Source organism: Elephas maximus, chromosome 4 (genome assembly GCF_024166365.1).
Source record: "Elephas maximus indicus isolate mEleMax1 chromosome 4, mEleMax1 primary haplotype, whole genome shotgun sequence".
Lineage (NCBI taxonomy): Eukaryota > Metazoa > Chordata > Mammalia > Proboscidea > Elephantidae > Elephas > Elephas maximus.
This window is the reverse complement of record NC_064822.1, coordinates 180,177,000-180,191,598: the sequence shown is the minus strand read 5'-3', so window position 1 is coordinate 180,191,598 and position 14,599 is coordinate 180,177,000. Positions and strand designations below refer to the sequence as shown.

The following is a 14,599-nucleotide window of genomic DNA, read 5'->3' as shown; positions in this document are numbered from 1 at the left end:
GACAGTAATCAATTTAATCCTTACAACAGTACTTCTCAAGCTTTCATGTGAACACAGATCACCTGGAGATGTAAATTAAAATGCAGGTTCTGATGCGGTGGGTCTGGGTGGGGCCTGAGAACCTGCATTTCTAACAAGCTCCCAGGTGAAGCCAATGCAGCCAGTCCGGGGGCTGCACTTCGAGCAGTAAGGCTTTATGACATTTTCAAGAGTTGGAAATAATTATTACTGTTCCCATTTTACAGGATGGAGAAACTGAGACTCAGAGAAAAAGACCCTTGCCCAAGGTCATACAGTGAGTGAGCGACAGTTAGGATTCAAACTCAGGTGTGACTAACTACAGTCCCCATTCTGTCTGTGAGACTGTCCAGCTAAAAAGATCTCCTTTGTGAGACTTCTTGAATGCAGAAGGGGTCCCACTCACTATTAACGCAGCTTCCTTCCCAGACCGGATCTGGGCCCGCCAAAGTCCAACCTTCCTAGGTAGATTGCTACGTTTACCGCCTGCCCCCATCCCCTTCTTTCTGGGCAAAGAGGCCTCTTCCTAGGGAGGCTGGTATTTGGGTTGGCTCTGCTGGGCTGAGAGGCTTCTGCTGGAATTCCCTGCTGGCTGCCGTTATTTAGAGCATATCATAAGCTGTTCCAGGATCTTCTGAAGTGGTTCTGTTGCCTCCACATTGCTCTGTGCTGGCTGCAACTCAGAAGACCTCCCCCTCCTGTCTCCCTCCATCTTGTCTGTACATGTCTGAGCTCTTTGGCACACACACGCACAGGTACACACATACATGTGCTCATACATGTGCATACACATGCGCATACACATGTGGACACGTGCACACACACAGCATCCCAGCTCCTCCACAGTTAGCACTCCTCTTCCTTCTGCTGGCAGGAAGGCTGAGTTGGGGCATCTGGGCTCCCACAGCAAACTGGGCCCCCGTGAGGCTACTTGCTTTGAGGGCACCCCAGGGAGAGGCAGTGCAGTCCAGCCCCAGATGCAGTCATCCAGTGGGCAGGAAGAGCCCACTTTCTTGGAGAGAGACAACAAGAGTCTTTGCTCTGGTCATTCGAGCAGCCGCCACTGCCCCTCAGAAGCCACCATCTCTGTTCTCTTTCTTTACACTATCCTTCCCCTTTCCAGCTGGCCAGGAATCCTACCCACAGATAAAGGGCAGACCATTAGAAATCATCTAATGGTCCACGCACCTCCATTTTACACAAGGGAGTACCAAGGACCAGAGAGGGCATGGCATCTACCTTGGCCACACAGCAAGTGAACGACACAGCTGGGACCCAAAGCCACCTCTTCGGACCCTGCAGCACCCTTCCCAGAAGCCACGTAGGGAGAGTACCAATCCAAAACCAAACCCGTTGCCGTCAATTCTGACTCATAGTGACGTTATAGGACAAAGTAGAGCTGCCCCAAAGGGTTTCCAAAGAGCAGCTGGTGGATTCAAACTGTCGATCTTCTGATTAGCAGCCGAACTCTTAGCCACTCCACCATCAGGGCTCCAGGGAGAGTACAGGGTGGCCCAAAAGTGGGGCCACTCTGGTTTTGAATCCCGACTCACTAGCTGGGTGGCCTTGGGCAACTTACTTCACCTCTCTGAACCTCAGTTTTCTCATCTGTAAAATGGGACAAAAAACCACACACCAGCAGGGCTGTTACAAGGTTTAAATTATATAATGTATGTTGGGCACCCTCTCAACACGTGGCACAGAGCGCTTAACAAAGTATTATGTCTCTTCTCCTGGGTCTTTAATAAGCCTTCACCATCTCCATGTGCCTAGAAAGAGAGAGTTAAGGTAGTGTGTAGTGTGCATGTACATGCATGTGTGTGCACGTGTGTGCATGGGTGAGGGTGTGTGCGTGTGTGCATGTGTGTGTGCACACTGAGCCTGCATGAATGTAAGTGTATGCATCTGTGCACATATAAGCATAAATGTGGATGTGTGTGTGTATGTACACACGTGTGTACATATGCGAGTGCACTGTGTGTGCATAAGCACGCAGGAGTGTGTGTGCCTGTGTACGTGTGTGAGTGTGCATGGATGTGGGTGTGTTGGGCTGGAGGATTGAGTTGGAGATACTTTGCGTTATCTTAGGAAATGATTTGCAAGGAGTGAACACCCTCACTCAGGTCTGGGGCAGTAGCAACACCTTGGTGGACACTGTGCCCCATTCCTGCCCAGGGCCGGAGAGAGAGGGGTGCTGAGATTACAGAGGGACCCAGCTGTCTCCCACCGCCTCCTCTTCTGGCTCCTGCTTCCATCGGAGCAGCTCGGTTCTGCCCCGTGCCCACCTAGATACAAAGTTCAGCCTTTCTTCAAGTCGCCCCCACATGACCCCCGAGTGCAATGGCATTAGTGAGCGTGTAGGCTTGATGGAAGTTTCATGGAGGGGACAGAGGAAGGGTGCTTACATCACACATGTCACAGCAAACTGCCTAGAGTCCTCTCAGGAAAGTCTCCTCTTCACAGATCCTTCTCAGCTGCAGGCCCACCAAAAGCGGCAAGTGCCCTCTGCGAATCTTCAGTAATGTCTCCCGTGAAGGGGGCTCTACAAGGAGGGCCTTCACCCCTAAACACAGCCTCCGCCAGTCCCTGTGCTCGCCCACAGGCCCTTTGGTGACAGGACTCAGCTTCCTTAGGAGTTGTTAAGCAACCAAGACAGTTAAAGAGAGCCTTCTTTTCCCTCGCACTGGCCTCGGCATGCACTGCTTCACCCTGCTCACAGCTCCCAGGAAATGAGGTTGGGATTTTGTGGTCCTTCACTGCCTATTCTAATTTGGACAGAAAAAAAATATTTCACTTTCCAGAGACACTTGTTTTATCCTCTGGGTCCTCGTTCCGAGGCAGCTTCCTCCACACACCCACACACATGCCTCCAGCCCCACTGGGCCCACCACCCCCGGTGCCACCTGCCCTCTGCCCTCAGCCAGCCGTGCCCCCTCCCCCCTGCCTGCCCATAGGAGCCACCACCCTCTCCCTTTTCATGAAATTACACTTTTCTTTTCCTGCCATGTTGTCGGTTCTTTCTTATCTCTTCCTGAGGGGTTTTGTTTTGGTTTGTGTTTCATTTTGTTTTCCTTTCTCTTTTCTTTCCAACGTGTCTGCTTCCTCTCCCTGGACCACCTTGCCACATTTATTGCTCAACGACCTCATATCAGGGACCTACTATGTCCTTGTCCTTGGCTGGGGATGGCAATGTTGGGGATGGAGGGAATGAAGAGGAAGAATTAAAAAAAGAAGAAGGAGAAGCCACAGTCCTTGCCCTCACAGGACCCCCTCATGGTGGATGGAAGCAACCGTATAGACAGATATTTGTTGTAATAACCATCACTAATTGGCTGTTTACTCAGTGCCCCAGAAACTGATCTGAGTGCATTGCCTAAATCAACGCGTTTAGCCCTCACCAGCACCCTAGGAAGCAGGCACTATGCCCATCCCTGTGTTAGATGAGGAAGCTGAGGCACAGAGAGGTGATATAACTCACTCAAACTTACACAGCTAATGAATGCCAGAGCCAGATTCAAATCCAGGCAACGGAGCTCCACGACAGCACTATATGTGGCACATCACCTCTCAGTGCACCCCGAGTGCCCCAAAGTGCAGAAAGGGGAGCTAATAGCTTTGCCTAGGGAAGTCAGAGAAGGCTCCACAGAAGTGGGGGACTTCGAGATGGGCTTTGATGGATGGATAGAAGTTTGCTGAGTAAAGAAGTGCAGGAAAGACATTCCAGTAAGAAAGCTCCGTATGCCAAAAGCCAGAGCATGAAAGGAGGTGCTTCTATGTCATGGGGAGTTGCCTGTGGAGTGAGGGGGGCATGGAGAACAAGCGCATGAGGCTGGCAGGCAGGCAGGGGCCAAGTCACACAGGGCCTGTGTGCCAAGGGGGGGTGTTTGGGTTTGGTCCTGAAGGCAGTGGGGAGCCCCTGGAGGGCTGTGAACTGGGCAGTGGCTTGCTCTCGCCCCTCCCCCATCTTTAGTATTATTGTGAAGCAACCCAACCCTGAGCATGTGTCCACAAAAGCCCCTCTCCCCGGGACTGCTCTCTCACCTCCCCCTGCACCCTCCAGGCTCACGGCCATGCTGTTCTCTCTTCCCCGACCCTCCGTGTTCCGCAGGGGCCGTGAGGGCCTCGAGCATCTTCCCTATCCTGAGCGTGATTCTGCTTTTCATGGGTGGACTCTGCATCGCAGCCAGCGAGTTCTACAAGACTCGACACAACATCATCCTGAGTGCCGGCATCTTCTTCGTGTCCGCAGGTAATGGGCACAGGGAGCTCAGTGGCCGGGAAGACCGGCAGAGGGCGAAAGAAGGGCAGGGAGAAGGGGAAGCTCCAGGCCTCCCAACAGGTCGTGCCCGGGAGGAAGGGGGTGTTCGGGATCCTCCCCATAGCCGCACTGAGCCCCCCACTTCAGGAACACTCCTGACCCCAGCCCTTGGCCCAACGTCCCATCTTCCTCCCACCACTTGGAAAAGGGCCAAAATCGTAGGTCCTTCTCGGGGCCCATCCCCACCTTCCCTCTCCCTCCAAGGAAGAGGAAACCTACAAAGCGGCTGCAAGGGGAAACTCAGAGCAGGGACAGCCAGGTGGGCCCCTTTGACATGCCTGGCTCCGCCCTAGAAACCAAAGAAGAGCTCTCCCCGCACTGTCCCGCCCAGGTAGGAGCAGGCCAGCACCCAAAACCAGATTTCTGATCCCAGTTACGTGACAAGTCACACTTGCCTCAGACATCAGAAAAGAACATGGGCTATAGAATACGAGTCACTTAGTAAGAAAGGCGAACATTTAAGTAACCCTCACAGCATCCCAGACTCTCAGGGCATCCACATGTATTCATTCATTTAACCCTCTCCTTAAAAAAAAAAAAAAAAATTTTTTTTTTTTTTTGGCCTAGGAGCCCTGGTGGCATAGTGGTTAAAGCATGCTGCTGCTAAACGAAAGGTTGGCTGTTGGAATCCACCGGCTGCCTCTTAGGAGAAAGATGTGGCAGTGTGCTTCCGTAAAGATTACTGCCTTGGAAACCCTGTGGGGCAGTTGTACTCTGTCCTTTAAGGTCACTATGAGTCGAAATCGACTTGACAGCAACGCACTTGGGCTTTTGGGTTTTCAGGTTTTTTATGGCCCTACAGGAGTAAGTCCTAACATTATCCCCATTTTACAGATCCGGAAATGCAGACTGAGGCTAAGCTAACTTGCCAAAGGCCACACACACACACACACACACACACACACAGCTGTCACAGGGTGGATCCAGGCGATTTGGCTCCAGGTTCAAACACCTATGCAATTTGAGCAAGTTACTTAACCTCTCTGTGCTTCTGTTTCCACTTCTATAAGCTGCTTGAAAAGCACTCAGCACAGTGAAGGCAGAGAGCAAATGCTTAATAAACAATGTTGTTGTTGTGTGCCATTGAGTCAGCTCTGACTCACAACGACCCCATAGGACAGAGCAGAACTGCTCCATAGGGTTTCCTAGGCCCTGGTGGCACAGTGGTTAAAGCGCTCAACTGCAAAGCAAAAGGTCAGTGGTTCGACACCACCCAAGGCTCTGTGGGAGAAAAACTTGGCAGTCCGATTCCGTAAAGATTTACCTCCTTGTCAACCCTATATAGTCACTATGAGTTGGAATTGACTCAACGGCAGTGGGTTTGGGTTTTTTGTTTGTTTTTAATCTTTATGAGAAATGATTGCCAAGTCTTTTCTCCCGAGGATCGGCTGGTGGGTTCAAACCACCAACCTTTCAGTTAGCAGCCAAGCGCTTAACTGTTGCACCACCAGCACTCCTCAATAAATAATAGCTATTATCATTTTTCCTTGACATGCCTATTACTACTCAGTACATTGTAGAATGCCTCTCTCCTCTCTCCCCTCTTCCCTTTGTGGCTCCCTCTAAATGAAACGGTAAAATAAATTGAAGGTGAGGCATGTCCCTGCGTCTCTGTGCCAGCCCTTCTGTTCACCACAGCACACTGGACAGGGAAGGCCCATTGCTCCCCTACCCCTTGGCCCCGCCCAGTGCCTGGTGTCCTCCCCAGACGCTAACCGGCCTTCTCCCCTCCCTCCCCCTACCCTCCGTGCCCACCTTGTGCCTCGCAGGTCTGAGTAACATCATCGGCATTATAGTGTACATATCTGCCAATGCCGGGGACCCCTCCAAGAGCGACTCCAAAAAGAACAGTTACTCGTACGGCTGGTCCTTCTACTTCGGGGCCCTGTCTTTCATCATCGCCGAGATGGTCGGAGTGCTGGCCGTCCACATGTTTATCGATCGGCACAAACAGCTGCGGGCCACCGCCCGCGCCACGGACTACCTCCAGGCCTCCGCCATCACCCGCATCCCCAGCTACCGCTACCGCTACCAGCGCCGCAGCCGCTCCAGCTCCCGCTCCACCGAGCCCTCACACTCCAGGGACGCCTCCCCCGTGGGCATCAAGGGCTTCAACACCCTGCCGTCCACGGAGATCTCCATGTACACCCTCAGCAGGGACCCCCTGAAGGCCGCCACCACGCCCACGGCCACCTACAACTCCGACAGGGATAACAGCTTCCTCCAAGTTCACAACTGTATCCAGAAGGAGAACAAGGACTCTCTCCACACTAACACAGCCAACCGCCGGACCACCCCCGTATGAAGCCCGCCCGCTGCCCCGCCGGGGCCGCGCCCGCGCCCGCGCCCTCCGGGTGGTGGCCCCGCGCCCTCCGGGTGGTGGCCCGGGCTGAGCCGGGGAGGAGGCGCGTGGCCTGCGGGGAGGGAGGCCAGAGGGTGGGGGGGACGGCGGGGAAGGGGGAAACCAAACCATCCACGGGCAAACCTTCCAAAAGCAAAAAAAAAAGCAAAAAAAAAAAAGAGAAAAACATAACAAGTAAATTAAAAAAAAAAAAAGAACAAAATATAAGAGGAACAAAGAAGCAAAACAACGACAGGAGGTGTGAAAAAAATAAACAAACGAGGGAAGAAAAACAAACTTAAAAAAAAGCCAGAGGGATAAAAAAAATTAAAAATAGAAAATAAATCTAAAAGAAAATGCATGATTTCCCATGTACCATTATTTTAACATTTAATAAAAACCAATTTAAATGAAAAAATAAAAGGGAACTAAGATAACGTTAAAGCAAAAAAAAGAAAAAAAATGAGAAGGAACAGAAAGAAAGAGAGACGTTCTTTGTATTTATCAGGGTTTTCTGTTACTATTGCTTTGGGGTTTTGGGGTTTTTTTTCAATGTGGGGAGAATTACTTTTCTGTTCTCTTTAACCCCAAGCGGGCTCTGCCTCCCTGGGAGAGTGGGGGGGTGGAGACTCAGGGGCGCTGGGGTCAGGTGGGCCTCTGGTCACTGCCAGGTCCCTAGAGCCCGGGGTGGGTGCCCCAGGAACGCTGGGCATGAGCAGTGGCTCCCGAGCCGGCTCCACGTAGCATTGATGGGGCGTTGTAGGCCTCCAGGTGACCCAAGAGTCCTTGGTCCCTCCTGTCCCTAAGGTGCCTGGAGGGGGTACACGTGGGGCTTGCCCAGCCCCTAGCTTCCCAGTCCTTAATGGTCCTTAACCCACTGTGATGACTTCCTAGGCCTTGAGGGAAGGGAAGGAGAGGGGATGGCTGCTGGTGGCTTACCGAGATGCCCGGAAACCCCCGAAATCCTCAGGGTGAGCCTCTTGAGGTCACCGTCCCCAAGTCCCTGTCCTTGGGGTCAGGAGACACCCACCCCCCCCCCAGGGGGCATAAAGCAGCTCTCCCTCCTCACCCCTCACCTCAGGGCCACCCAGTGACCCTGGGGCGATTGTGGACCCCCAGACTCACAGGCCCCCAGGTCCCCTGGGAAGGGGGTTCTCTGACCCTTTGGGGGTCCTTGGACTCGCGGATGCCCTCTTGGGGCCCTGCGGGTCCAACAATGACACAGCAAAAAGGTTTCTTTTTACAAAAGAAAAAGGAAAAACAAGTGGTGATTTTTTTTTTAATAAAAAAACCACAGAGTATAAATAAATGTAAATATATAAGTGGACTTACTTGCAAGAAAATCAGATAGTATTTTTATTTTAATTCTTTTCCAGCTTTAAACTGTGAAAAAAAAAATGGGGTGGGGTGGGGGACTAAAAATTTAGCAGGGAACCTGTAAAGAAAAAAAAAAGAGAAAACAAATATACAAATCCATTTAAATAAAAAATAAAAAACCATTGTGAGAGATCAGAGCTGGGCTCAAAGCAGGAGGGAGAGGAGAAAAGGCCCCAGCCAGCAGAAGGGAGTTTTCTGTGATGGGAACATCTCTTCCTTATACAAGGAAGGTGCTGCTAACGTGGAAGAGAGAGGGAATCACCACAGAGACTCAGGTCTACGTGAAGGAGACCACGTACCCCAACTCACACACACACAAACACACACACACACACATATACACACTTACATAAACATGCACTCACTCACGCACAGAGTCCTCTCAGCCTAGTGCTACAGTCACTCACAGGGATACACTCCCGCTCAAAGCCCTTCCATTCCCTTACAGAGGCATGGTTCAAAGAAAACTGACCCACACTCTGCAAAGCCATGGACAACAACTCCATATTGGCCTTCGTGCTTACTTGTACCCTCCCCACACCACGTGCATACACACACACACACACACACACACACACACACACGCTCCATGCTCGCCTGCACAGACAGGGCACCAGTCTTGAACCCAGGACTAGATCCTACAATTCTTTGCTACATGGCCATTCTGGGCCTCAGTTTCCCCCTGTGTAAACTTGTGGATGGACCCAGATGAACTCCAAAGGCCAGGTCTTGTTCTGTGTCTATGACTTCTAAGATTTGTCACCTGCCGGGGAGAAATGCAAGGATGACCAAAACCCCTGCCATCTAGCCCCTAGACACTGAGAACATTCCCACATGGGTCATTCAGCCTCTCAGATACACACACACACACACACACACGTCCCATATGCCTCCTCACTGTGCTCCCTAGCCCCTGCCCCTACATCCAGTGTCAAAGCAAAAATACACTCACGTGAGCGAATGTATCCTGCTGTTCAAGCAAAGAGGGAAAAGACATCAGAGGTCTCCAAAGCTACTTTCATTTCCTTTCCCCTTTCTTTAATGTCATAGCCCAGTCATAGTGAAAGAGACCTCCATGAGATTAAAGGTCCCCCACCAGGCATCTCCCACTGTCTTTGGGGTCAAAGAAAGAGGGGATCCCAATGTAAGCTTGGGAGTGATTAAGGCTGAGGGGACAGAAAGGAGAGTTTTGGCAAAGTTTAGCTCCAGAGTGAAGACCAACCCCAAAAGTTAAAGTTACACCCCAGACTAAAGTCTAAAGACTAAAGTCTGGGGCGTTCTGGACTTCTCTCCCTTCTTCCCAAGGGTGAAGAGGGCCAGTTCAGACTGAGAGAATTCCAACAGTTTCCCCAAGCTAGAAAGTTCAGACCAGTCTGCGTGTCATTCAGCTGAAGGTGACCACCTTGGCCGCCTCCACCAGCATCTCTCTCTTGGTTTGCCCATTCTGGACCCTGGCCTTGCTGAGGTTTTCAAGTTCAGCTCTCTGGGGAGATCCTGGCTTTGCTCATTCCCGCTACCTTTCCCGGTGTCCTTGGTCTGGGAAAGGAAATTTCTCTTCCCAGGTCAGCAGCAGCTGGAGCACTGACACCTAGCCTGAGCGACAAGGCAGGACATCTGCCAGCCCAGCCCGGAAGTCCCCGGGGCCACAAGGCTGAGGGCAGAGCACTCTGGGCAGAAATCTATCCTTTCCCCCACTCCAGCCTTACCCACTGCTCCTCTGGATTCCTACCTGAATGAATCACAGACTGGAGAAAAGGGAGAGGCCCCGAGAAAACAGCAAACGGGGCACTATCCAAAGATGAAAGTAGCCTCAGTTTTCAGTCTGGCAGAGCATTTGGGATGCAATTGTGCTTCCTTCCAGGTTGTGAGGCCTGGGTTCTGGGTCCATTTGAAGAAGGCCATCGGGGTGCAGGGTGAGCTCCAGCATGGCAGAGAAAGGGCTAGGGAGCCCTGAGGGATGGAGGCAGCCCGAGACAGCAAGGGCACTGCTTCCCAGGGTGGATGATTGCTCACGTCCAGCTCAAATCAGTTCAAGAAACCAACCTCCATTTTATTTTCTTGGTGGGTCCTTTTTTTTTTTCAGACTGTTAACAGAAAAAAATTTTAAAAAGCAGAAACCTAAAAAAAAAAAATCCTGGTACATGAAATAAAGATTTTTTTTATAGCTTGGTCCTCACTTCGGTGGATTTTTTAAATTGCTTTCCCAACTCACAGCATCCCATTTCAGACAATCTGAAAGCTACAGGTTCTCAGAACTGGGGAGCAGGGCTTGAAAGCCATACAATAGAGTGTCCCTACTCTCAAGGTCATGAATTTCCTCTTCAATATTACTTGCTGATACTTACACACCTCCAGTGACAAGGGGCTCACCCCTGCCGTAGGTAGCCTGGACCCTGCTGGGCAGCACACCTTGGCGAAAGCCTTCTCTGTATACTGAATAGCAACCCACTTTCTCCTTTGTGATCCAGAAACACTGAACAGTCTCTTCCCTTTCCAGCACAACCAGTTACCATCAAGTCAATTCCCATCATGGCGACCCCAAGTGTGTCAGAGTAGAACTGTGCTCCACAGGGTTTTAAGTGGCTGAATTTTCAGAAATAGTCACCAGGCCTTTCTTCCAAGGGGCTTCTGGGTAGACTCGAACCTCCTGCCTGTTGGTTAGCAGCCAAGTGTGTTAACCGTTTGCATCTTCCAGGGACACCTTCAGTATTTGAAGATGGTGAGCTTGACATCTTTGAGTTTTCTCTCTTAAAATAGGCCAGCGCTACTCATTTGTAGGACCAAGGGCTGGGTACCCTTCATCATCCCAATCACACTCCAGGGTTTCAATTTTCCCGTGAAAGTATGCAGGCTGGAATGGACATGACCCTGTGGTGTGTGCTCAGAGGACTCTCTGCAGCGGGTTCCTCCTCAGAGGGGACTGTGTGCTGGGAGATGAGTGGGGAAGCTCTATCCAGGGCCCCTGGGACTCTCTTAACTTGAAGAGATGGGAAGGGCAAGATGGAATGTTAACAGAGGGTCTGACTCTGGACAAAGGAGAAAGGCTCCATCTGAAGGCAGTCCAGCCCTGGTCTGAACAAACTGAAGGGCCCACCACGAGCAGGAGGGCTGTAAATGCCTCTCGGAATGCATTAAACACATTTAATGTAGTTCCCATTAATGTTTTACAACTATCATCCTGTCTTTGGTACTCAGTGCTGTCCTAACAGAAATACTACAGGTGGGTGACTTCGAAGTACAGAAATTTATTTCCTCACTGTTCTGGAGGCTGAAAGTCCAAATCAGGGTTTCAGCTGTGCTGGTTCCTTCCATGGCCTCACTCCTAGTTTCTGGCCTCTGCCGGAGATCCTTGGTGCTCCTTTGCTTGTAGCCAAGCCCTCAGGTGGTGTCCGTCTTTGCCCTGCATGTGTCTCTATGTCTATTCTGCTCTTTTTATAGCTCAGAAGTGATTAGGTTTAGGACCCACCCCACTGTGGTATGATCTCATTAACATTACAAAGAAATATCCTGTTTCCGAGCTGGGTCCCAACCACAGGTACAGGGGCCAAGAGTTCAACACGTACTTTTTGGGAAACACGATTCACTCCATAACAGATACCAAATAGGATGGGAGAAAAGCAGGTATTTCAAGGTCAAATCAAGATTTAAAAAGCAAACCAAAAGTACTCATTGATTAGCAAATGGTAAAATGCTTCCTCTTCTCCTCCCTCTAATGCCTTCCTATACCCCCCTTCCCTATGTCCTTGACCCAGAAGGGCAGGTATAAGCTCATAACTGATGCCATGACAAGTAAGACAAAGGGAAAGCAGGACCAGAGCTTGTTAAAATGAAGGCATTATGATACATTTCTCTGAAAAAAGAAAAAGCTCTCACCCCACCTACTGATATCCATCATGGCATACCAAATACACACTGGGATCTCATTCCTTAAAATGACTGGGATTTACTGGCCTGGTGGTTTTCATATTTTCACAGGGAGAGCCAGAGGAGTGATCTATGAGGAGCACGAGTCACCTTTGAAATAGCCATGATAACGCGCAGTGATGGTGGACTAGGGAGGGTCCCAGATACCAAGGCCCCAATCCTGACACCACCACCGCCACTGGTTGCCATCGAGTCAATTCCAACCCATATACCTGTGTGACCCCATGTGTGTCAGCGTAGAACTGTACTCCACAGGGTTTTCAGTGGCTGATTTTTTGGAAGTAGATCACCAGGTACCTCTGGGTAGTCTCAAATCTCCAACCGCTCGGTTAGCAACCAAATGCATTAGCCATTTCCTCCATCCAGAGACTCCAATCCTGATGCAAACCAGGGGTCCTTTATGAAATGGAGGTTTGGGGAGAGAACACACTAAGACTGGAGGAAGAACTTGTTCAGCCCTCCCTGGGGCTCAAGAGAAAAAGAGGTGATGTGCAAATGAAACTGAAGGACACGCAGACCTAAGAGCAAGGTCAGCCCCACACCATGAGGTCCCCAGAAAACTGCCCTCTAAAACTGACCAGGGTTCAGAACTCTGTGCTTGATACTGCCCAAGTCCCTGGGTTCCATACCACCAAGTCGCACGTAAATCTCAAGCATTTCCCTCTCTAGGCTCACCCCTAACATTTGAAGGGCCCAGGGCAAAAGTACAAATAGAGGCCCACATACCGTGTGTCTAAATATTTAACAGCTAAAAATCAGACTAACAAACTTAAAAATATATTAAGTCTCTCCTGGTAAACACATTTTCATAATGATCGAAAATGGTAGACTCTAGTTTAGAATTCTCAACCTCCTCAAATTCTGCACCTGGAAGTGGTAGCCTGGGGTCAGCCCACCTTGAAGCCCTCGACCCTAGCTCCCAGCCCACAGCCTGCGCTCCCCTCCCACCTCCAGCTCCAGTGCACACAGGAGGGTCTGTCCCCACACAGGCCTGCCAATCCAAGTTCTATCTAGAGCCACCAGATCAGCCACTTCTTGGCTACCCTTGAGCCTAGGGGTAACCCAGCCCCCCTCAGGAGGACGAACCATGGAAAGACACATGCCCTGGACTCAGGCTCGGGGTGCTTTGGGCAAGAAGTGTAGAATGGCAGGTATCAGAGTAAGACCTCCAAGAGGGGAGAGGCTCAGGGTGAGCGCGTCCCCTTGGCCTGTGGAACCCTCCTACAATGGGGAGGGGCATGGTCTGAGGGAGGCCGGACAGGGTCCCTAAAGCCCAGGGCCCGAGGCAGGGCAGCACTGACCCTCTGGCCTGTGAACGTAGACTTCAACCCTCAGGGCCAACCTAAGGGCCCTGACTTCCAGATGGTCAGATTAGGGGTCAGGGAGCTGGGAGGTCCTATCCCTTCACAGGAAAAAAAAAGGGGGAGGCACAATTGAAGCCCAGAGAGGGCAGGCCACTTGTCCATACTTGAACAGCAAATTGATTTCAAGCAGACTCCTCCGCAGCCCTCAGCTACCCGCTGGAGCATTTCTTCTCCTTCCTCCTTTTCTGCTTTCCTCCCTGCAGTAGTGCTGACCTCGCCAAACTCCAAAAACCCTGGGAGTGTCTCTAGGGAAAGGGGGAAGGCGGCTGTCTCTGTGAGTGTCTAGACCTGCCTAACAAGGAGCATCAGTTTGGACTGGCTTCCAAGCCACGCTGACAAAGCTATGGGGAGCCAATGACTGCCTACTCCCTCGTGCCCAGGCTTTCAGAAGACATGTCTCTGGGTCAGCTTATAAACACTTCTCCCAGTCAGAGAAACCCTCCCCTGCCTGCTTTCCCTGCCATGGGCTGTCCCAGACATAAACCCATGAGCCAACTGTGTGCATCAATTCCCAAATCCGTGATCAGTGACGCCACGTTGGCAACTTGAGATGAGCCACAGTGGGAGTATTTACACCATGGAAATAGGCAAATGCTACAAATTAGCACTTTTTTTTTTTTTAAAAACAAGCCAGTTGTTAAAACATTTACCAGCACAGCACTACATAAACCTGTACGTCTGGTGTGTGCAAGGAGCCCTCGTGGCACAGTGGTCAAGCGCTCAGCCGCTAACTGAAAGGTCAGCAGTTTGAGGCCACCAGCCTCTCCACAGGAGAAAGGTGTGGCAGTCTGCTTCCGTAAAGATTACAGCCTTGGAAACGCTGTGGGGCAGTTGTACTCTGTTCTATAGGATCTCTAGGAGTCAGAAACGACTCAACGGCAATGGGCATGGTATGTGCATGCAGGCTCACTCATGTACACCTTAGAGAGACACACATCCACAGTGCATGTCCACGCATGTATTCCTGTGTGTGCACGCATGCGCATTCACACACTCACGCACACACACTTCTGCAACTAGATCCGCTTACACAAACATATTCCTTCAGCCAGTCAGCATTCGTAGACCACATTCCCGCTACCAGATCCTAATCTTTGACTCAAGGGTACGGAGGTGACAAGAACATGGACCTTCCTGCAGGAAGCTCCCACTAGAGACAGGGACACGGACAGGTGAACAGAGAAGTGTGTTAATGCTGCCATAGAGGCGTCAAGAGGGGGGTGAACTAACCCAGGGCAGGGCACAGAGAGGAGGTGA

The 14,599-nt window shown here is 51.0% G+C and overlaps 1 protein-coding gene across 1 annotated transcript in view; it reads left to right on the top strand.

The window, feature by feature from the left end:
* Positions 1-6,641, top strand: part of CACNG2 (calcium voltage-gated channel auxiliary subunit gamma 2) — a 139,938-nt gene extending 133,297 nt beyond the window's left edge. The window contains exons 3-4 of the mRNA XM_049884335.1: positions 4,127-4,267; positions 6,106-6,641. Coding sequence (XP_049740292.1) covers positions 4,127-4,267; positions 6,106-6,641 — 677 coding nt within the window. The remainder of the gene's footprint in view (positions 1-4,126; positions 4,268-6,105) is intronic.
* Positions 6,642-14,599: the final 7,958 nt, after the last annotated feature.